The sequence below is a fragment of the Pleurodeles waltl genome, chromosome 11, assembly GCF_031143425.1.
Source record: "Pleurodeles waltl isolate 20211129_DDA chromosome 11, aPleWal1.hap1.20221129, whole genome shotgun sequence".
Taxonomy (NCBI): Eukaryota; Metazoa; Chordata; class Amphibia; order Caudata; family Salamandridae; genus Pleurodeles; species Pleurodeles waltl.
Window position 1 is genome coordinate 234,190,921 of NC_090450.1, and position 24,812 is coordinate 234,215,732.

General features: G+C 42.5%; 1 protein-coding gene across 2 annotated transcripts in view; it reads left to right on the forward strand.

Moving 5' to 3' along the window:
• LOC138265609 (diacylglycerol O-acyltransferase 2-like) overlaps positions 1-24,812 on the forward strand; it is a 502,849-nt gene that overhangs the window by 378,975 nt on the left and 99,062 nt on the right. For both annotated transcript variants that reach the window (XM_069213472.1, XM_069213473.1), the window contains exons 4-7: positions 913-1,020; positions 4,724-4,794; positions 13,840-14,044; positions 20,438-20,612. In XM_069213472.1, the coding sequence (XP_069069573.1) occupies positions 913-1,020; positions 4,724-4,794; positions 13,840-14,044; positions 20,438-20,612 (559 nt within the window). The remainder of the gene's footprint in view (positions 1-912; positions 1,021-4,723; positions 4,795-13,839; positions 14,045-20,437; positions 20,613-24,812) is intronic.

Genomic DNA, 24,812 nt, shown 5'->3' on the forward strand with positions numbered 1-24,812 from the left:
GGGGAAAATCCCAATGATGGCCAGACTAACAGCTCCAGAGATCCTTACCAACTATGAAGCTGCACAACAACTTCTTCTGTTCTGCTCTCTACCAAAACTACCTGGAAGTGCCCATCCGCCTTCCTAGCATTCCATTGGTCTTACACCTGCTCAAGACCCAGAAGTCCTGCCTCCTGCTCCATCTCCCCTGTCTCCACAGGTCCAGCCTCCACCTTCTCTGTTTCCCCAATGCTTGTCTTTTCCGATCATGTGACACTCTTATCCTCTGCTGATTAGGTTCATATGTGCCAATTTCCTCACCCATTGTCAACTTGCAGTCTTTTGTATCAGGTTCTTTACAGAAAAGAAGGAAGTATCTCACTACTAATAAGTAGATCCTAATTTGAATAGTATCTAATACTACTTTATTTGAACCAGATAGATTTCACTTGGTGGAAGTCCTTGATGATAAAATCTGTTAAAGAGGTTCCTTCAACTAGTAACCTTCGGTTTGACACTCCTGCTATTCCCAAGATGAGTAAATATGGCCATTGTCTCATATGTGCATAGTGGTTCATATGTACACTATTAAGTATTACAAAATACAACATATTGCTAATAAAGTATATTTGTTGGCTGGTTTTACCACTAGTTCAAGAGAATCCTAGGGCAGAATCTCATTCTTTAAATTAATTGCCAGTTGTTTTAAATGGGAAATCTCAAGAAGTATGTTGTGAAAAAGCTTTTGTTGAAAAATAATACTCATATGTTACAATTCTGAAATGGATGTATACAAGTTTGATGTTTTACTAAGAACTATGCTATTTTTACACAACTAGCAAATATCAAAGCCACATTTTTTAAAATTAAATTACTGTACAAATGTTGTTTATTTGATCACCACTCTGCTTACAAGAGTATTTTTATCTAAAGCGCCAGCCTGTGTTTTGCTGATGACCTACCTCTTGTTCACCCCTTTTTGGTCACTGCCGGTTGTGTACTGCTTGTGGTGGATCACAGACTGGAAAACACCCGAGAGAGGTATGATCTAGGGATGAGATTTGACTGCACCATTATTTGCAGCCCCTCCTTTGTTTATGCATACAGAAAAGTTTTTGTGGAATGATATTATATTAATAAGATTTTAGCTTAAAGTAATCTGTCAATTTGTGTGTCAAACTATATCAAGTGCCAATAATAGAATTATCTTCCGACATGTAGACCTTTGCAAATCAGTAATCCCATTCCTTTTGAAACATATTAGTTTTGTCTAATTTACAAGATCTAGTAACTCATTCGGTAATAATCATAGCCTTTTAGATTCCGGCAGGTCAACCCTGTCGGCATTTCTCAGTGTAAAAGCAACTGAAAAAAGGCAGTCGTGCAGAATTGGGTGTGTCAAATACTGATTGTGTATGTTATGCCTCATTTCCGTTTAGCAAACTCGAAATTGGAAGTACTTACGACATCCAATAAGTACCTCATTCTGGAAGATTGGTATTTGCTGGGTGTAGTAAATGTCCCACCATTGTTTGCACAGCTTGGAATCAGGGCCCTTATACAAAGTCAAAACAAACACTTTTTTCAAAATAAAAAATTTGATTAGACATCTCTTATTAAATATCAAAATGTAACATTAATATCAGAATTATGACTATTGTGGTCATTATCGTAAGTGATGCATTTTCTGACTCAAAGACGTGGACTGGAGGGATTAGATTGAGGAACACAAGCAAGATCCACCACACATTTTGCCCCACAAAAGAAATAATACAAAATTAAATGCTAACAATACAGGCAGCATTACTAAACAAGCATGCAGTACTTTGTCCCTGCATTACCACGTGAAATAAAATTGTGAGGAAAAAATGCTCCCAACATTACAACACAGTGGTCGAGTATATTAGCTGAAATCCTTAAATTTACAGGAAATTCTGAAAAAGAAATTAAGATATATTGAATTATTTCAGTGTCTGCAACAGTACCCGCAATCAATATTTCACTGGAGTAGAAAGTAGGGGATCATGTATGTACTTACCAAGAAATGGTGTGTCAGAGATAAACAAAAAGTATGGATTCCAAGCAGGCAGCATTTGTGCCAGAGAATGATGCATTTGATGCAAAGTCTATTTAAATTAGTGTCCCTCTCTGTGTAAATGCCCATATAGAATCCATCGACAAAAGGAATACCATCAAGGGTACTTTTTGTCTAAGATGAAATGTCCCTCACTGTATGTGAGTACTATGGGGGACGGTGAGAAGGAAACACTCTTATCCACACTTTCTCAGAAGCTTTATTACATGGGGATCACATATTACAAACACTAATTAGCAGTACGGCATCAGGAGAGACATATTTTGAGTATTTATACCGATTAGCTGTCTACCTCAATAATTTGTCGAGGAGCGTTCACCTGATGCTATTGTGCAGTTTGTTGTTGGTCAGTGCAATTCATTAAAAGGAGAGCAGCAGCACTGGTGATTGACGCTTGCACTTCTGGGTGTCAGTTGCCGGAAGTGTGGGGCCAGATAAGCCTCCACTCCTTTGAGAAACAGCAGCAACAAAAGTTGTGGTACACAGGCACAGGCATCAAGGCCATTGTTTGTGGCATGGGTAACCACAAAGGCAAAAACTGGCATATAGGAAGTGATTTTTGATATGACCGCTTTTTGCTTTGGATAAAGATAATGGCAGTCATATTACTAGATGCACCAATATCAGTCTCTACCTGCACTGGGGACAGCAAGGTGGGCTGCGGAGGTTGACATTGGAAGATCTTTGGCTACAGCAAAGAGTCATGGTGATGGTACTTCTTCCTCCTCCTCCTGAAAAATATGCATCTCTGTTCCATGGCATGGATGTTTCATAGTCTATGTCAGCAACATAAAAACGTTTCAGGTAGACTGACAGCCTAAAGCAGACCATGTCGTAAAATTACTGCTGTGGCCTGATCCAAAATGGCAATTTCATTAGGTCTAGGATATAGACAGCTTAAGCTATCTTTTGGCCAGGCCCATTGTTTCCAACATACAAAGAATTGCATGGGATAAGCTCAATTCTCTATGATTGAATGGGGTAGTTATCTCTCAGTTGTCTTCTCCTCATCAAAGGGCTTTTTTTCCTATTCATGTGTTTTCGTCCTCTGGAATATGTTGGGCTTTCAGTGTTCTGAATGAGTGTATTTTCCTGTGATACTTGTATAGTATTTTCTTTCACAGTGTGTGGGGTATTGAAGTGCTTGCCCTCAGGGGTAGCTATAGAGTGGTTGTGTTGTTTTGAGCCTATGTAGGAAGTGCTTTGATGTCATGATTGATAACCTCTAACCTGCAATTATGTTATGGGACGCAGCACCTAGTGGTGTGACGGGTGAGGGTGCCTGGGAGAAAAGGTATAAATTCTACTTGTAATAGACTTGTGCCTTGTCACTGATGATGTTGCTTTGCATGCTATTAGAGGGTGTCTGTCTTAAAATGTTTCTTTGACTATTTAAAGATGGGTACCAGTGAGTGAGCATGCACTGCGGGTCCTAGGAATGGGTTTTCAGTTGTTTTAGCAAACACATTCAGAAGGATGTGAGTAAGTCCAACACAACCATTTTTTAACTGTATTTACTAAAATATTACAAATGCATTCAAAGGTGGATACCATGAGTACACACACATACAGGGCCGCAAACTTTGAACAACATTTCTTTAAACATTACAAATTATTCAAAGATGGCCTCTGTGGATGTGCATACATTCACGGTAGTTATCTTTGAATGCATGTTTTATATTTTAATAAATCTCATCCCAAAATGGCCTCAGCAGATACATGCACATTCGGGAAAACTATCTAACCTACAAAAGGCATTAGCCAAAGCAACAGGTTTTAGTGCCAGGATGCATTAGCTTTACCAGTGCTTGTTTTTTCAAACAATGTCTGAAGAAGGTTGACCCCAGCAAGCCAAAGGCTGAATGGGATTGGCACGTAGTCCAGCTTTGTGTATATTGATGAGATTCATATTTGGTGAACAGTTTAAACTGTCAATAGCAAGACCTAAAAACGTTTTGTTAGTTCAAACTAGCAAAAACTTGGTTCTGCTTGATTCGTAAAGGGGGGATAGTTCAAATGTAAGCCTGAACATTCTGAAAAAGTGAGGGAAATAACGTATGCAGGTTCACTAGCCACAATACAATCTAGAGAACCTGTGGGTTGGTCATTTGTGTTTGGCATAATAACTGACTAGATCTATCATCTTTATTATTTACAAAAAAAGTATTTGAAAACATAATCTAATACACATGGATGCCCAGTTCGTCTGCAACGCACACTAAAAGCAGTCTTTCCCAGGAGGTAACAATATGGTAGAAAATATAAACTTAAATTCACATAAAATCTATTTAAATGTATTTTTGTTGTTTATTTTTTTTAGGATACCGGGAAAATTGCCATATACCAGCAGAGCAGTTCTGTTAATGTAAGCTAGCACTGGAAAACAAAAGACGAAAAATCCAAAATCCTAGCTATGTTATGGATTTCATAAGTTAATTACGATTTTTCAGCGAGGGTTATGGCATACTTTGTTATAGGATATAGAATACAGTCACTGAGTACATACTTTTTAAAGCTTTTTAAGTTTAAGGCTTCTTAAGCCCTAAATTCTGAATGTTTCAGCTGGTCTAATCACTTAATACTGATACATGTGACGTTATTCGGTAGTGCAATTACATCTGAACTACAGTATTTCATGTGTCCCTACAGGTGGTAGGAAATCACAATGGATGAGCAAGTGGGGACTTTGGAGGCATTTTCGAGGTTACTTTCCTGTAAAGGTAAAATCGATGTTTTATTCTTTGAAAAATAATAATAAAAACATGTACCAAATAGAGTTAAACTATACAGGGGGTGATTCTCACCCTGACGGCCGGTGACCGCCAGGGTCACCGGCCACGGGAGCACCGCCGACAGACCGGCGGTGCTCCCACGAGCATTCTGACCGCGGCGGTTCAGCCGCGGTCAGAAGCGGCAAGTCGGCGGGCTCCCGCCGACTTACCGCTGCTCGGGGGAATCCTTCATGGCGGCGGAGCGCGCTCCGCCGCCATGAGGATTCTGACCCCCCCTACCGCCATCCTGTTCATGGCGGGAAAGCCGCCATGAACAGGATGGCGGTAGGGGGTGCCGCGGGGCCCCCGTAAGAGGGCCCCGCAAAGTATTTCAGTGTCTGCCTTGCAGACACTGAAATACGCGACGGGTGCCACTGCACCCGTCGCACCTTCCCACTCCGCCGGCTCGATTACGAGCCGGCATCCTCGTGGGAAGGGAGTTTTTCCCTGGGCTGGCGGGCGGTCTTTTGGAGACCGCCCGCCAGCCCAGGGAAAAACTCATAATACCCTCTGCGGTCTTCTGACCGCGGAGCGGTATAAAGGGGGCGGAATTCTGGCGGGCGGCCTCCGCCGCCCGCCAGAATCAGAATCACCCCCTGTGTCTTGAAGGAGGTTACTAGAAGTCAGCATAGTATAACTATGGACTTGTTGCCACAATCGTTTTATTACTTGGTAAATGTTCCTGGTACATATCCCCTGCTGCAACAGTCACAGTCTCTTGTCTGTATCCAGCCAGTGTTGGCTGCCATGTAAAACAGAACCGGGTCCAGCTGGATTTTTCTGCCAGGGCTGTACCCATTTATCCTTAGGCTACAACCATCCCTCTCAAGATGTACATGTTCGAAGAGAAAATCTGCTGTACACAGCGTCGGCCGGACTGTGACTTTAAAGCTACAGCCAAGTTAATTAACATGAGAAATACCCTATCGCGCCTTAAATTGCGTGTGAAGTCAGGCATTTGTATTGTATTTTTTGCTTTCTGACGTTCCTTAAACTTGTAAAAATGCTCTCTCTTAGTGACCAACTTTGCTGCTCCAAAGTCGGAGGACAGATAGACAACAATACAAAATGTATGCTTTGTTGTGGGAATTTCAAAATGAATACTCCAAAGCAAGTTACCCTGCCTCCTTGGGTCTGGTATAAGCTATCAGGTTTTTTTAAACATATATTAAATAATATCGATTTATCACGGGCATTTGGTTAGGCTCTTTCAACTTTCTTTGGCTCAAGTCCATTGAGCCATTGGCTTGAGCCATTGCCAATCACATCTTGGATCAGCCCAAAGAAGGTTCTTACCAACTTCTTTGGACTGTTCTGAAGTATATTTCTTCCGCTTTTGAGTTAAATGAAGGGCCAACGCACATTAAGTCCAGCCAATAAGCACTCGTTTATCACTTTCAATTATGTGACACCTGCATTTTGTCTATAATGCAGCCCTTTTTTATCTTCAGTCTAGCACTAATTTTCGAGAGTGATGGCAGCTTACTCCTTACATCGGGACACACAGACCACACGATGACCAAAGTCCTGCCAGATATGCAACAAGGGGAGCCATCTCACAATACGTCAGACACGGAGAATGGCATCAGACCATCCAACGTGTGGCATCACTGCACCTACCTCATGACTCCTTGTCATTCTAACACTGGGCTGCTGATGCTGATCAGTGCACCCAGCAGCAAGATGAACAGGATCCATTGGAAAAGGCTATATGTCTGGCTTATTACTCAAAACACAAGGCTGACATAGTCGGTTTTCCAAAGCTTGTTTTAAAGCACTGATTGGTGTGTGAAAAATACCAGTAAAAGAGATGACCATCCTACAGGAAAGCCGAGATCCCAATCCCACTTTTGTGTGTTCAGGAGTGTGAGGATTATGTAATCACATATAGCACCCCCGTCTAGATAATGAATACTGGGAAATATTCTATACCTATACTAGGATGGTAGCTTCGTAATTTTTAAGGCAGCAATTAATACACATGAGCAGATGTGAGGACAATTCTTCTTAAGATCCATCTGGATCAGCCTAAATGTAAGGCGCTGAAGAAATAAATTCATGTATTGACATCTAGACATGTATGGAAATAAATACCTCACAACTGAACTACTTGTGTTTCAACTTTTTCTGCACTTATCGATAAACTTAGACAGTTCATTACAAAACACTGTAGGATACTGACACCGTTTGAGTGAAAACTTGAAAGATCTTGTGAGAAATGAGAGGGCACCGCTCTTCAGGTGTAACAGGTAGAAGGTGTAGGCCCCTCACAGGAGGTCTTTGAAGGCACTAAGACTTCCACCGGAGAACAGGGGGCAAGCCAACAATCCCTTGGGGAGCATACTTTGGGGTGTCACACAGCAGCATGCAGTCAGCCCGGGCCAGCCACTGTTCAGGAAGAGTGCGTAGTCCCTTCCAATGGCAGTAATTCCTCATTGTGAACAACAGATTCTTCTGGCAGTGTGCACCACGCAGCCCAGTATCACCCGTCCTGCGTCCCCACAAGTGTATCTCTACTTTTCTGAAGTATGGAACCAGTAGTTATACTGTAATGTGCCTTTGAAGTTGGGAGAGGTTCACATGGCTCCCCTTTGAACCACAGATGTCTCCCTTAAATTGCAGTCCTGTCTTCCATGGGACCTTGGAATGCAGATCTTGACCTTTAGTGGGGCCATGATCTGGCTCCAAGAGTCCGAGTGTCAAAACCTCTCCCTCCAATCTATCCAGCCAGGCTTTCAAAAGGCAGATGTCTGCCGTTCAAGTTGCATGCCCATGGTTCATAGCTGTAGCTGGGCAATCCACAGATGTGCTTCCCCATCCTCCAATGTGGGCTAGAGTTTAATTAAAAGGCACACAAAGCACTTTCTAGAAGTGGAATTTCTAAGTTAATATTGACAAAACCACCTTTGCCAAAGGAACGGGTTTGTCAGGACAAATTCAATGATAGGAAAAATTATGAGGCTGCCCTACTGAAATCCACTATTGCAACTAGTAGTGGTAACTTCCCCCATGTTTCCCCATGGGCAGAACAGCTCTCATAGGTAGTGAAAACACACATGGGTGTTCTTCACTCTCTGAGCATACGTGTCCTTGCGCACACACAAGCCTGCAATGGCAGACTGGGCACTTGTTTAAGAACACCATAGGTGCAAGTGTGCACACAAAAGCCTGCTGTGACAGGCTGGACTCATGTTTACAAACACCATAGGTGCAACTGCGCCCACACATGCCTGCTGTGATAGGCTGGACTCATGTTTAAGAACACCATAGGTGCAACTGCATCCATACAGGCCTGCTATGAGAGGCTGGACTCATGTTTGAGAACGCCATAGGTGCAAGTGCACACACACAGGCCTCTTATGACAGACTAGGATTGTGTTTGAGAACACCAAAGGTGCAAGTGCACACACACAGGCCTGTTATGACAGGCACAGCACAAATGTGAACCACCAGTGGGCACGCACACACACACACTGGCCAGCGCCACTTCCTGACATAGGTAGGAAAGGTACATGCGCTTTCCTACTGTACTTACAGAGGGTAAGTAAGTGTCCAAAGGCCAATGGATAGAGAATCATCAAAACCTATGGGAAGAGTCAATCCCACAGGTAAGGAACACCCATGTGGGGGTTCTTCACGACCGGGGCATGGGACACCCATGTGTACCTGCAAAGCCTTTCGTCTATCATCAGCTACGCCTTTCAGGGGCTGCTCTAGTGGTAGCGAAGGGCCCACTCAGGCTTGGCTACGGAGTTAGGAGTGCCAACCTGAACGCAAGCGCAACTGCGTCTCCACAGGCCTTCATTGTCAGGTTGGATACATGCTTGACAGGCTATTCTGGTGGGCAGCACCCTTGGTGTACCGTCCGACTAGTAGCCAGAGCCATACCAGCCCGAGTATGTGGTGTACCTTTTCACACTCCACTCCTGGGTATGGTGCCTGAACCAATCCTCTAAGCTCCTCTTCCTGGCATGTGTAGGAAGGGTGTGTGCACTTTTCCACTGCAGTACACAAGTGAAATGCCAGGAGTCCTAAGGCCATGCAATGTGAGTCAGCAAAACAATGTGAGGAAAAAGCAAAACATTTCAGGGAAATTCCCAAAGAAGGGCCATGTCCAACAGACAGAGTGCTAGCCACTACTGTGCATCTAAGTTAGGAGGCCCTGGGCTGGTTGTACGTGAACATGTTTACACACTTGCGTACATATGTGCATAGGCTGAATGTGAATGATAACCATCTAATTCAATCCAGTATCTACATACAAGTAGCCTATCACAGGAAGGGACCCTTCAGGAACTGGTGCTGACCTGTGAATGCCTTATAGTATGAATAAAGGCAAAAAGAACAGATGATGGGCAGAATGCTAAACAAAGCAAACATTCATCCCCCCAATCATAAAGATCTGGGTTTAATCAATAGTTTTTTTGCTCACCAGGCAACACTAGTTTGGACCCAGCCAAATCAAATCAGTCTTGACCCTGCTCCCCATAGGAACAGTGCAGCCTAAACTGCCAGACCAGGTCCACCTTGGACCGGAAACAAGCAGCCTGGGACCGGTTTCGGGGTATCACCCCTCATCAGCCAGGCTAGCTTGTATCGAATGGAGCTGTGAGCACAGGACCCACATCTGGGCATACCCTTCCCACTTAAAGCAATAAAAGCAAAAATAAATGATAATGGACATAATGCTGAACAATGCAAACATTTACCCTCAGTCACAGAGATCTGGGTTTAATCCACCATTTTTTTTGCCCACTACGCTACCCCAGTTTGGGCACAGCCATATGCGAATCAGTCTTGACGCTGCAGCCTTTGAGAACAGTTTAGCCCAAACTGCCAAACCAGGTTGTCTCTGGAAGGAAACAAGACCAGTTTTGGGGTATCAACCCTTATCAGCAAAGGCTAGCTTGAATCCAGGGGCACAGTGAGCATGGGACCCACATCTGGGCATTCCCTTCCCAATTAGGGTGACAAAGACAAAAGGAACAGATGATGTACGGAATGCTGAACAACGCATACATTCCCTGCAAGGGGCAGTACATCTGCAAATTGGTTTTTTTTGATGCAACAGACAGAGCGTGGCACCACCAACAATTTACTAATAGGCTTTGGGTTCTACCAGAGATGCAGCAGACATCCACAAGAGTGCCTCATGATGAGGCTATATGTTGACCTAAGTGTCCTAGGGGTTGCATTGATGACCCTGGGATAAGGATATTCAGTTTCAAGCAATCTTGGAGCTCGGCTTCTGTTGCTAGATCCAAATGCTGTGCGGGCAGCATGCATACAAGTAGACATAAAACTCATGCACGCACTTTATTGAAATTTGAGATACTTTATAGGCAAAGTTACCAAGAATCATTGCATGTTTTTGAAGGAAGTAGAAATATTTTATTTACAATGATAACATGAACAGTGAATTGTTAACTTTATATATGAAGGCCATTAAATACTTCATTGATAATCACAAAGTTAACAGAGAGACATTAGATGTCCTAATGATTGTTATTGTACCATACTCAGTGATACCATCCTAAGCGATTTTAATAGTGTTGCATTGATTTATTAGGACATAGTTCTGCTTTTACTTGATGTGAGGACAACTGGACAAAATAGTAGACCTGCCTTTTGATAACTAACTCAGATTGTTTTGTGTCAGCATAAGTGGGGGTATTATGGTTATAGGATTCAGGGCTCACTCAGGGTGTGAACTGATAGGAGGGTATAATCGTAGATATTGCCACTTTCCATCATGTATTTATTTATTTGTAGATTAATTCATAGCCATGAGTAGTGTGTGTGTGATAAACTACCTTTTCTTTTTACTGACTGAACAATGATTAATTGAGTGTTGTTTATTGCATGCCTGTGATCTAGGATAGTAGCCCAATCCACATATCTGAACACAATAACCCATTTAATGGCCTGGATCTAACATTACAAGACCATGAGAACAGAGACCCTTGACCAACTGCAACAGAGTAAATTTATTATATATGCTTACATGCCATGTGTACTAAGCTACTGAGAGATGACCACACAAAAGTAAAAACTGAGTATTAGAACAAAAGTCCACCACTAGCTGCTGTTCCAACCTAACTACCAAGCTAGTCTCACATTCCACAGAGAAAGACGATTCAGCAAACGAATTAAGATGGACGCGTCTTAAAACAACAGAGAGCACTTGTCAGTCGCAAACAAAACAGAGACTGCTTTATAAGGAACAAAATAGAATTTTTATGTTGTCCGCAGATTGGGAGGTGTTAATGAATGAGGTTAAATGGAATTTACTAACCCAACACAATTTGAGATCAGGAGAGACTTATTTGCACCCACAGTTGTCCCTAGGAAATAATGTTTTGCCACACATCAGCATTTCATGCCTGCAGTATAACTGGCGTTCATTTAATCACCCTGTATAACACACCATCCACATTGTACATGGCATCAGTGATTCACCACACATAGAGGAGTTCATTCTTATAGAAAGTCTCTATGGTAATACATTTGGGTACATATGTCCTTGAATCCGCTAGTAGATAACCAACCAGCTCTTTTGAAATTGCAGGGTGGCAGCACAGCACGCTGATGTGTTTTGTGCAGTATGTCCTCCACCAAATTGATTTTTTTGTATACAGCAGAGATGGACTGTTGATGACATAGTGACATGATGGCCCAATGCAATAGGATACAAATGAGACAACTTAAACTCAGCTCTACATACATAGGGACTGAGAGGCTGCCATTTAGGTGTACCCGTTGGTGCTCATTCAATCAGAGGTAGGACTGGTAGCCCCCAACTCTAAGGACCACTGACTCTTGGATCTATGGCCAGCAGGCCCAAACCCTATCATGGATTTTATATTGATCAGCATGTGTGCCTAATTTGTGGCCATGATTATAATATTTAACCCTTGTTTGGTTCACGAGCTATGGCCCCACTCTAGTATTTAGCCCATTCTCTTTTGGCCACCAATTGTTTTCTATAAGGATTATGTTATGTGCATTAGCTTCACTTTTATCTCTGTAAATCCTGCCATTGAAAAAAATGGGTAGGCAGGTGACTTGTATCTGTAGTCTCCTAGAGATCAAGACTGACACTACTTATGTAAGTACAAAAGAGAAGGCATGCTGCCTGTTTCTCTTGAGTGGATTGTATCAGGCATATAGATGCTGTGTGCTAGCGGTGAAACATACGAAGGGGCACCAGGAATATTTACTACTCTCCTAATACTATAGTATTTTTTATCATGCACAAATATTATGAGTTGTTGCTTTTTATTCAAATGCCTTTTACTGTTTTATTAATTCCTAGAGAACAGTATTCTGATTACCTGACCTCTTCGTCAAACAGTTTATTCCTATGTTACCACCTACACCACACAACCAATGTCTGCATAGTCTGGATTCCAGTACTGATGAAAGTCCTATCATGTTCTCAAATAATTTGGGAGAGCAGAATTTCTGCTTCTGTTCCCATTTCATACTCTGGGAAATCATATTCAAGTAACTCAGCAGAGGAAGCAGAAGACAGGGCGCTCTCATTCCAAAGTTGCCTTGGTGCGTCAATCAGGTCATTCCCCTAGCCCATGGGTACTCGCAAACATTTTCCCAGGGGCCAAAAAGTTTCATCTGTGATGTGCCCGGGGGCCGCATTAATGCCAGGGCAGTGGCGGTCGGGTGGGGTGGCTGGGGGGGATTGGTGGCAAGATAGGTGTAGGAGAAGCGAAGGATATACATCTAGTGGCTGAAATAAACAATGGGAAACCAGAAAACCTGGAATTAATCCTGGCTTATCCACTTTTCTAAATTGCGTGAGCCTAGGCAATTGTTTAATATCACTTCCCCTCCTTTTTCTGCATTATCACATATGAGAGGACCTCGAATTACATGATTTCATGGTGTGCGCTGCTTCTAAACTGCTTCTATGTTTCATTTGCTGCTTCTAACCTGCTTCTATGTTTCATTTGCTGCTTCTTACCTGCTTCTATGTTTCATTTAATAAACTATAATGTTGTTCATGTATGATAGGAACCCAGCCTACCCATAAAGTGCACATACCAAGTGACTTGTCTCTTTAATTTACTACTGGTACTGTTATCAGGGTAAGGGGAAGAATTAATGTTTCCAAATTTATGTTTGAAAACTATCACTTTTAAATGAATACATCTCAATGCACTGATAAAATAAATTGTTCTAAGGTGAAAAGGTTCTGCATGTTAACTCAATACACTTTTTTTAATTTTGAAGAGACTCTTAGTTTATGACACTTATGCTGCAAGATGTCTTTAAAAATGAAGGTGTTTCTAAAGTTAAGTGCAGGAGTCCCTAGTTATTTCCTTTCTTTTAAGTTTGAAATAAATGAGTGTGTGTCTATTTAATATTTTTACTGTTAGTGTGGAGTCGAGCAAACAGCTGCTCAGTGCTCCTGTTGGCCAGGGGGCCGCATGTAAAGGTCAGAGGGGCCGCATGAGGCCCGCGGGCCGTACTTTGAGTATCCATGCCCTAGCCAAACCAAAGACACTGGGCCTGATTACAATTTTGGAGGAAGGTGTAAATCCGTCCCAAAAGTGACGGATATACCACCAGCCGTATTACGAGTCCATTATATCCTATAGAACTCGTAATACGTCTGGTGGTATATCCGTCACATTTGGGACAGATTAACACCTCCTCCAAAGTTGTAATCAGGCCCATTGTCTCTTACCACGATCCAAATGTAACTGACGCAAAGAAAGTGAGGGAAGGGGGTTATGAATAACTCGTTATAGGGGCGATGGAAACAGTTGACAGAATTTTAGGGATTGGTGGCCAAAATACGGATTGGGATAAGGAAATGGAACAAGGGGATGACATACCTTGCTGCATATAGCACAGGTCATTGGGGTGGGTGATATTTGTTTGCCAATCTCGTGCACTTTTTATTTTAAATTGTTTTTCTCACTCTTAGTAAACACTGTTACTTTTGTGCATGTCATTTCTCTTTTCTCCCAGCTTTTGAAAACAACGGACCTCGATCCAAATCAAAATTATATATTTGGCTGCCACCCCCATGGAATTATGAGCATTGGCGCTTTCTGTAATTTTGGAACAGAGGCAACTCGATTTTCCAAAGCTTTTCCAGGAATAAAAACATTTCTGACCACATTAAATGGCAATTTCCGCATACCTTTATTCAGGGATTATTTGATGGCAGCAGGTAAGTGGTTAGATGATGGATAAAATAACTATTTTTTGTTGTGGAAAATACAAGTTGGTTTTCATCACTTTTACAAAATACTTGTTACTGTCACATGACTCTCAATAATACTGTAGCAATAATCCCAATATTGAACACAAAACACGTTGAAGGGCTTTTCTATAAAGACTTATGTTTAAAATGTTGTTCTTTCTTCTTAAAGTTTGTATTTTACTGCGTAAAATGTATTTTACTTTCTAATAAATACTTTTTTATATTTATTACATACATATATTATAAATATTATTTAAGCTTCAAAAGGGACCTAGAAGACTATTAAAACTATGGCCCTCATTCTGACCTTGGCGGGCGGTGGAGGCCGCCCGCCAAAGTCCCGTCGGCAGAATACCGCTGCGCGGTCAAAAGACCGCCGCGGTCATTCTGAGTTTCCCGCTGGGCTGGCGGGCGACCGCCAGATGGCCGCCCGCCAGCCCAGCGGGAAACACCCTTCCATGAGGATGCCGGCTCCAAATGGAGCCGGCGGAGTGGAAGGGGTGCGACGGGTGCAGTCTTTGTGGGGCCCTGTTACGGGGGCCCCTGCAGTGCCCATGCCATTGCCATGGGCACTGCAGGGGCCCCCAGGGGCCCCACGACACCCCATACCGCCATCCTCTTCCTGGCGGCCAAAACCGCCAGGAACAGGATGGCGGTATGGGGCTCGGAATCCCCATGGCGGCGCAGCTTGAGGATTCCCCAGGGCAGCGGGAAACCGGCGGTGCACCGCCGGTTTTCCGTTTCTGACCGCGGCTGTACCGCCGCGGTCAGAATGCCCATGGGAGCACCGCCAGCCTGTTGGCGGTGCTCCCGCGGTCGTTGGCCCTGGCGGTTTTTACCGCCTGGGTCAGAATGACCCCCTATATGTTTTTCCAGTACCAATAAAAGACAACACCTTTTTGGTGGAATAAGAAGAGGTTATGTTATTTTTTATCTTAAACAGAAATAATTCAAATGCAGATACAAACAGATAAAGTGGAAATGAAAACATATACGCATTTTTACCAAAGTTATTTCATATTTTCATATTAGTTTAAGATTCCATTGCCCATAGCAGAAAAGTATTCAAATATGCTAGAGTTTAGAAGTGCCATCATGTATTTTATTTATAAGACAAGATCAGTCAAGCAGGCACAGCAATCTTTAACCCACATGCCTCTCATTTGTTTGGGAAGTCTTTAGCCAGGGGTAGAGATGCTAGACAGATTGTGGAGACAATTCAGAGATGTTACTCATTAGCTGGAAAAACTTTGCAAGGAAGCACATTTTACAAGGAATAATGGAACTTCACTGGCATACGTAAGAAATGTATCTATAAATTATATCTATAGTGCAGCTACATGGCAATCAATGCACACCTTTACAGAGCACTGCATATTAGATATTCAATCATGGCATGAAGAAACAGGGGGATAATGTTAAAACAGTTTGAAACCACTCGATATTCACAACCTCCCCCTTATAGGAAATCGTTCTGTATAATTGAAGCACATGTTTTGAATCTACAATAGTTCAGAAATTAGTTACTTACTTTTAACAATAGATATGTAGAATAAGGATATTCCAGAATCACTTGTGACCTCCTTCCAGGTAAATAAGAACAGTCCAAATGAAGACAGCAAATAAGACAATATAGGAGACAGAATAGAGCCATCGCATAACTCAATGGGGAAAAAGAATCGTAAGATGGTGGTCATATCCTAGTCATTGTGGGTTCACAGTCAGGTTTACAGTGAGTCATACTGACGCCTGCTATGGGCAGCATCCACAGAAAAAAAATACTTTTGACAAATATTGTTTTCTGACTAACCCCTAGATAGCGGAATAATGCACAGCATGTGAACCTGGACAAGTCTCAAGCCATCCCCATGTGGGGAGCTGAAGCGCTTGCCCGCATGGGCAGCATGCAACATTATGTAGGTTGTGCGGTTGGAAGTCCGATTTATGTGTTTTGGTCCTATGTGGGAATTGTTTCCATATGTGAAGAGCGATTACCAGTGTGATATGAAAAATGAAAAAAAAAGTGTAAGAGATATGGTTTTCAGAAGCTCTGAGCAGCTCTGCAGGTTCCTTTACCGTAATTCATATGATCATAGTCTACTTTGCTGGCAACTGCATTGGTTTTTTCCATTTTGAGATATTTAGTTTAACTAACCTTTATAGTCTTGGACAGGGATAGGTTGGAGGGAGAAACAAAGTGATGGGCTTTGTTATTATCATATCGTCATTGGAAGATGCCAAGAGGTGGTCATAGTATGTAGCTGGTTGGGCTTGGAATAGTGGACTAGATTAAAGTCCACCATTGTCCAGCAGCGTGTGGCAGGTCTCTTTAATATTCCATCCCTGTTCATTTGGTGATGGTTTATTGCTGTGGACTGGTACAGTAATGTGTGGTGGGCGTGGCCTGAAGCAGTTTTTTCTTATGTTGGTGTAAGAGTGTCAAACAGCATAAGGGAATGTTATGCAGCCTGTATGAGCTACAATCAGGTCTCTGCCTGCTGAGTGTCATGGTATTAGTATTAGTGTGGGGCAGAAGGGTTTTATATAAATTGCCATTACTATATTCTACCCAAGTTAGATATAATCAGTCCTTCATAACTCGCCTAAATACAGAAAGTAGTGCCCAGGCTGAGCTGTTCATATCTGTGGATTGTAGATACATTATTCTTAGTTCTATTTCAACAGCTCAGTAGTTATCTTGTATGAAAATGTTTTTTCAGCATGAACGGCATGCACAGGCTTACAAACGCAAAATGGTCAATGCTTTTCTTGGTGAAATATTACTTTGCCCGGTTTTGTCTTCATTTCTATTCTGGAATTTGTCAACTAATGAAACCCTGTCAGTGGAATTTCTATTCTGTAGTTCCTTTTCATAGAAGAAGAAGTTTGACACATTAATTTCTACTTGCAGTACATATTACAGTGAAGGAGCAGATACCTGCCTTATACTAAGTGTTGGAAAGAGTGTTATGTCCGTTTTTAACACCTTTACATAAAAGGAGCACAAAATAGGACATCCAGAAATAGGTTTTCGGTTTTCACATATTTTCTTGCCTACCCAACAATTAAAATATGCTAGTTTATCGGCCTGTCAGGGCAAATGGAACAATTTCTGTTCACATGCTCTCTAAGCACTACAATAGTCTATGTACTCCCAAGCCTGGTTTACTATGGAAGTGGGGATGCTTTTCCTCATCTATCTGCTTCAATGTCACATTTTCCAGAGACACGTAAACTGATGCATTATAATAAATATATTTAGAGGAAGAAGGTTCACTGGCCTGCAATGTGATCTCTATCCATGAACATTTTGCACCCCAGTACCAGACTAAAACTGAGAAAAATGATGGTAAAACAGTAGCTAAAAGTATGACACCTCTTTGCTTATACATCATTTTTCTTATCCACAAATAGTGTTTAAACAAGTTTAAAATGATTTTGAGTTCTTTGTGCTGTGGTAGTAAACAAAGCAAATTCATTTGATTCATTTAGATATTTGTTCCATTCAATTTAAAACAAAAGACAAAAATGGAGCAAATCCAGTGTCCTTCATTTTTAATCTGTGCTAAACATATTTGTGCTGTGTAATAGATCAAAGCTTCAGTGCATCATTGATAAGTCTGTAAGTACTAAATGGTTCCAAAGACCATTTGTTCTGTTTTTGCACTAGAGCATAGGCCCTTATTACGAGTTTGGAGGGCGACAGATGCCTTCCGCCAAACTCGTCCTGCCATCTGACCGCCTGTGCGGCCAGAACACCACCGCCTTAATACTAGAAACTGAAACGTAATTGAGCCGGCGGCAATGTGGCAGTGCTGCAGGTGCAGCAGCACCCGTTGCGCTTTCAAGTGCACTTGGGCAGTCCATGGGGGCCCCAGGGGACTCCCAACACCCTCATTCCACCAGCCTTTCCATGGCAGTCCAACTCCCATGAAAAGGCTGGTGGAATGGGAAGTCATAATCTGCCAGGGTGGCGCTGCATGCAGCGGCAACCTGTCGGAGTACAACCGCCGATACCGCCAGGATGTCTACTGGCGGCAACCTGTTGTGTTGGCGGTTGGACCGTGGCAGCTCCGCCATGGTTGTAATGTGGTGGTCAGACCACCACAAACGCTGCAGTCTGACCGCCACCACAAGTCTGGTGGTCTTGAGACCGCCAGACTCGTAATGAGGGGCATAGTTCATATAACACCCACCACCTGCCCATTCCCAAAGACAATAGAGTTAAAGTAAAATTAAAAGAAATGAAGTGTGGGTCATGTTGAGGAGGCCTACAGAAAGTATCATGTGATAAAGAAGAAACCATAAAAAATACATTTAGTTTCCAAAAATCAAAAAAGAAGAAATACCCTTCATTAACCATTAATTAAAAAGGGATTACAATATACTTGATGGATAGAATAAGGTTTAAAATAGGCTTAGGTTTAGTGTTAGATGCATGGGTACGACTAGGTTTAGGGAAGAGTAAAGAGTAAGTGTTAGGGTTGGGTTAAAGGTCAGCAAAGGAATAATAGTAAGGGTAAGGGTTTAGGGTTCATGATAAGGTGAGTGAAAGGGAGTTAGGATTAGAGAAGATTTGGGCATGAGTAAGAATTAGTTTTAAGTTAGGATGCCAACTTTTGACATTATGGTATTCTTCACTGTAAGTCCTTCATTATGGTTGACCTAATGCAAAATGAAAAATTAATGTGTATGGTTTCTTCAATATGGAATTGGTATGGTAGAGTGCTTTATTATGATATTCTTCATTTTCAAAAAGACCCCTGCACACGCCGCAAACACAGCACAATCGAAGTGTTAACCAGGGGTGTAGGGGTAAATTCAAAAGATAAGTTATAGTTATAAAACACATTACTCAAAATATATATTGTGGGAAATCATAACTTTATCACGCTATAGGAAACGTGAAATGCAGGTTTTGCCATCTACTGCCTAAACATTAATCACTCCAGTTCATTTTCAATTTCATTATGACCCGTCTTTTGTACAATGTAAAACTGAATGTCTCCCATGTGCCACAACCCGAAAGTTCCTACACACTGGGCCAGCATCCAAATGTCAGCATAATTTTCTTATCTGTCACAAAACGTATTTAAAGCTAATGAATGTAGTCTAATTAAGTTTATGTGAACAATGTTTATTGTTATAATCAGTCTTCCAATTTCAGTAGCCATTCCAGTTCCTTCCATTTCGCAGTCTGTTACCACTATATGTTGATACCTTTTTAATTGACATAATATAAACCTTTATAATTTAGTTATGTTTTCCTGTGTGTGTGTGTGTGTGTGTACGTGTTTGTGTGTGTGTGTACGTGTTTGTGTGTGTGTGAATGTGTGTGTGCCCGCAGGGCCAGCCTTCATGCTGGTGGCACCCTTGAAAAACAATGTTTGTGGCACCCCCCAATAACAACCTCCGACATGGATTGCCTCACTACCAACCTCTAACAGTGCCAGTCTAGTTTCCATACCCCACTCTTTGTCAGATGCATTTAATTTGTTTTATAGCGCCACTCATGCCAGTGCAGGGTGTCAGAGCACTTTACATTGCACACACATTACACAGAGGCAATCAATCATAGGTGTGTAAATCAGTGTATAAGAAATGTTACATAAGCCAGGGTACTACAGGGTGTAGGAGTCAAACATCGTCCATACTTGTAGGCTGTATAGTTTCAGTGCTTGGTCTCGGTAAGTACAAACTCAGAATTTAAAATGTAACACCATGGTTGGGGGTTCTCTTTAATAAAAAGAATTGATTTCTACCCAAATGAACCCTTTTTGCAACATTAGGCTAATGAAATGCTGCGGAAAAAGTCATAATGCTCTAATACCTTGCAGTATGCATGCATTTCTTTGAGGACAGTTAATAGCTTTCTGTTCTTTATTAGGATTTTAACTTATAAACTGCAAGTAACAAAATGATCTCTCTAGTAACCTACTGACCTATTTACATTATATTCACTTAATCTGCCTGGTACACGTTCTTTGCAGCAGATAACCTCTGCTACTTTAAAACATCCGCAAGAGAATCTGATCTCACCAGAGTTATCCTGGCATATTTATTGTTGCCTGAAAACGTTTGGAGGCGAGGAACTCTGCAGCAGGTACTTTTAAAAGCATAATGTGCCTGCAAACATGGTGCATCCACCCGAAGTCAGCACCAGGTGCGGTGGCACTGGTCGCACCACCCTAGAGATGGCCCTGTGTGTGTGTGTGAGCACGTAAGTTGGTTTTGATTACACCCTAGCTCATTCTATTTAGCACAGTATTTATCATCTGTTATTTAGGACACACTGAATCTCAATGTTTCTCCATTTGAACTTTGGGTGTTAGATATTATGGTCTGTTTCTCTGCTTCTAGGTATATGTTCTGTGAACAACTCGTCAATTGACTACCTTCTATCAAGAATCGGAACGGGAAACGCTGTAGTCATAGTTGTAGGGGGTGCAGCAGAAGCCTTAAACTGCACTAGCAAAGAGCATATACTGACACTGAAGAATCGAAAAGGATTCATTAAAAAGGCTCTGACACATGGGTATGTATGTATGACTTATATAGTGCTACCTAAGATGCACAACAAGAAAGGGCTGTTCAGAAGGAGATTTTCAGTGGGGTGTGCAAGAGTAGTGGGAAATGTGAGGGGAACGGTGATACAGTATCTAAGGGATGGTTTTACTGTGGAGAATGGGAGAAGGCTTACAGGAAGGGCTGCAGTAGTGGAATGGCAGAGCTTAAGTCGGTGCGGAGTGGGAAAAAGTGAAGGGTTGGAGCCAGGCACGGCTCCTCTGTAGGACGGAGGAGCATCACCCCTCTCCCAGCAGCAGCAGCTGTAAACATTTTACTAAAAAACAATAATAAACTATGTAAAAAAGGGCAGGACCACGGACTGTGATGAACACTGAGGGGGAGTGCACAGCACTCCACCTCAATGTGCATGTATGTTTGGCCTGCATTCTTGGGCTGGCCAAACACACATGCGCACCGGGCTCTCTCCAGCCCCGCACTGTGTTGCCGGGCTGGAGAGAGCAGCCGCAGGCTCCCAGTCTACCTGGGAGCACCCTGGCAGGGCGCTCCCAGCCAATCCTACTGTGCTCTGAGCAGTGGCAGGATTGGCCGCAGGGCAGGCTGGAAGCCTGTGCCAGTAGCCTGCCTGCAACAGAGTTGCCTGGTGGTGAAGTCAGCGATGATACAGGTAAGTTTTTACATATGTTTAAAATTAACTTAAACCCCACGCGCGCTGCTCCACCACAGTTAAACACCGCAAGCCGCTCCCGGTTGGGCCCTGGTTGAGCTGGACTAGGTTAGCATTCGAGATCCTGGGAGGAAAATGCCTGGTAATCTTTTCCTTCCTTACAACCCTGATTTCCATTCGGATGCTGCTGCTGTGTGTCGTATGTGCTTGGGTTAGTGATTTTTTAGGTCAGACTGAAGAGAGCTTGATCTTTAATTATCATTATAATACATGTACAATGAATAGATTGTATGTATGTGCCCAGGCAATAGCTCACACAGAATATGAATAAAATACGTTTTGAGATTAAGAAATCTATTACTCACAGAAATTGCACTGGCAGGGCAGTACCTAGTACATGCATACAAGTGTGACCACACCACAAATGGACAAACGTAACTTTTGTCCTCCATTGAAATAGTCCATATTTCTCTTGTTATTAGAACGCAATACCCTCCAGCTGTCCCTTATTTAAAAAACTAGACATAGTGCATAGACATGTATTTTAAATGCGTCCCCTCTTACTTCTTATGTTTAAAGCTTCACTAGCCAGGATAAAGTTATTGCTAGAAAAGAGGTACCATGGCAACCTCACTTCTCACTAGACTCATTTGCATATTTGATGTGGTGGGAATGACAATATTGTGGCTGAAATATCAAACTGCAACAATATTCCATGCACAACATCACATATCAATTTATTGACTTTGGACGTTGATGGATAGCAAATCTATACTACCCTTAGCAATATTTGTGTAGACCAATATAATTGACCTTGACATACATTCACCTAATTTCTTCAAAAAGGAATCAGATACCTAACGATCAGAACTACTTTTTTGTGTGTTCCCAACCCTCAAATTTCACAACTATTAATTGTTACTCAGGTTGCTATGGCATGAGCCATGCTATAATGGACATCAGATGCTCATAGTAGAGGTATATAAAACATGTACCTTGAAGGAAGGGAAACTGTAGCATTTAGAGACCAATGGTCCACTTTTACATCAACCTTCAAATCAGATTTCCTTGAGGGAGCTAACATGGAGAGTGAGGAGGAGTCATGAGTATACAGTATTGATTGATTCAAGTACTAAGGGAAATTTGGCTTCTAAGGACGCTTCAATATCCAACTTTTGGGAGGATTTTGTAGGCAGTTGATCAACCTAGTGGGGCAAGGGATGGGGATAGTGAGGAGGAGGAGGGAGCATTCAAATTGTGTGAAGAGGAGCTGCTGGAGATTGGGGTGGCAGGTGTTGACCTTGGTAGGTAAGGTCAGGGCATAGGTTCGGGTCCCTGGAGAACTCTGGGGCCTTGCTGTGGAGACAGCTTGCAGGGCATGACAGGAGGTCGGTCATTTCCCCCCTTCCTCTCCTGTTAGCCTGGAATTGTCAGGAAACATGGTCGTACAGTGCACTTAGGCGAGAGGAGGGATTGTTTTTGGGCTCAGGTGGGGAGAACCGTGTAACTGAGCCTGGCGGATGTTGGCAGGTGCAGAGGGAACTCTGTGTTTGTTGCATGAAGATACATATACATTTGTACATACTTTTGAGTGTGCTCCCCTGTCTGTGTGCATATATGTGTATTTGTACCTGTGTACCAGTGCACCTGTTCCTCCCATGTGTGTGCCTAAGTGCCTCTGTATGCATACATTCCTCTCGGCATGCCTATCTGAGCCGGTGTACCTGCGCCTACCCTGGGGGGGGCGGGCGTGATATTGAGCAGTCAGTGCATCACTGTTTTTTGTGAAAACTGAGAAAATGTGCCTTACTGCTTCTTATAGTCCAGGAATTCGTAAACATGAGTGAAGCATTTGGTAGCAGAGGATCTTTACCCCCTGACAGAGTGTTGCTAACTACAAAATCTGAGGACTCCTTCAACAAAGAAAAATGTGTCAATGCCAAACTAATCCAAAAGAAAAGCTAATATCTACTGCGGCTGGACAGAAGACAGTTTGAGATGCTGCAGAAATACGGCAAGATGAAGTTCACAAAAGACTAAAATTGAAGGGTGAAGAGGATTAAATATTTTATCATTGTACCAACAAGTGCCACAAGTCGTATACAATGGAAAAAATTCTGGATAAAATTTGTCAAAAAATAGCAGAAGTCAGTGAGCAGAGGATCTTCAAGGCGTTATCTGTGGTTTAGCCAGAACAAGGTTCAAAGGTATTGGCGAAAGAACAAAGTACAGAGTATGTGAGCCTTAAAGGGTTCCTGCCCCTGAGTCTATTAGTTCTCCTATTTTTGACAGCTCTTGCCAGACATTGCTGAATCAGTCAGTTAATTGCCCAGCCAATGGTGCCACAATCACATCTATGTTGCACCCAGCATCACAGAATGATGAGATACGTCTTGTCTCCTGGAATGTGGCAGGTTTAGGTTCTACTATCTCCTCGCCAGGTTTTGACCAATTTATTGAGAATTACGATATCTGCCTTTCCAGGAAACATGGGCAGTGGATCCATTCTTTTGGTCTGGGTTTCTGAATTTTCATATTCCAGCACTTCCTAGCAAGAGGTGTAGACCCTCTAGTGGTCTAACCACATGGGTTACAACAACATTAAACTGTTGCATATTACAGTTACCCATTGACTCTCTTGATATATTAGGTATTCGGTTATTATTTGGGTCGAAGTCCGGAATAATTATTATCTATGCAAGAAGAGTTGGGGGGAGTTTGTCCTCCAGTACGCTCCTCATGCTGGAAGCGTTTCTTAGGCAGTGCCCCAGGTATTTTAAAATCATTGTAGCAGGCAACTTCAATGTCACTTTTGAGCCTTTAGTCTGGGATGATCTCGGCTCCACGCATGAGGAAGATCGAATGTGGTGTGTTCCATCCTTAGACATCCCTATCATCAATAGGTGGTCGCAAGCAGCTGTGCAGTTAAAAGCCTTGACTATGGAATTTGGGCTTTGATCAGTGTAGCTGTAGGGAAAGATGCAGAAGACATTGTAACGCGAAGGGTTAATTAGCTTGAACAGTGTAGATGAGCGTGATGCCTGCCGAAGCCAGAACAACGTGAAAGAAATTCACGATGTTCGCTTTCAAGCTTGTTTTCTTTTGACATTCCATAGATAAACTTATTCGCAGCTGCATGTGTGAGAAACAGGCTGTAAAGGAGAGTCAGTCTCAGCCTTGAGAACGAGACCACAGTAAAAGATGGAATGAAAACAATGGCCAGGGAATGGCAAGGCAGCCAAGAGACATGTACTGATAACCTACATAGCTAGAAAATACTGGAAGGGGTTAGAATCCAAGCTTCAGGTTATTTAAACACTGAAAGGTGGGTGAGGGAATTTTGAAGCTCGCAGATGGAGTTATGAAACTGTCATCTTCAGACCCAGCGCTGCCTCCCTGTTTTGCTGTTCCAAGACCGTGATGCTCGAGGGGGAGAGAGGTCCAAGCGGGCGGTAGAGGGCTTCCCAGCACTCGTGGACTAAGTGACTAAGTTAAGCTCCACCCAGGGATGAAAGGCTTTTCGTTTCTCTGCTCTATTATTAT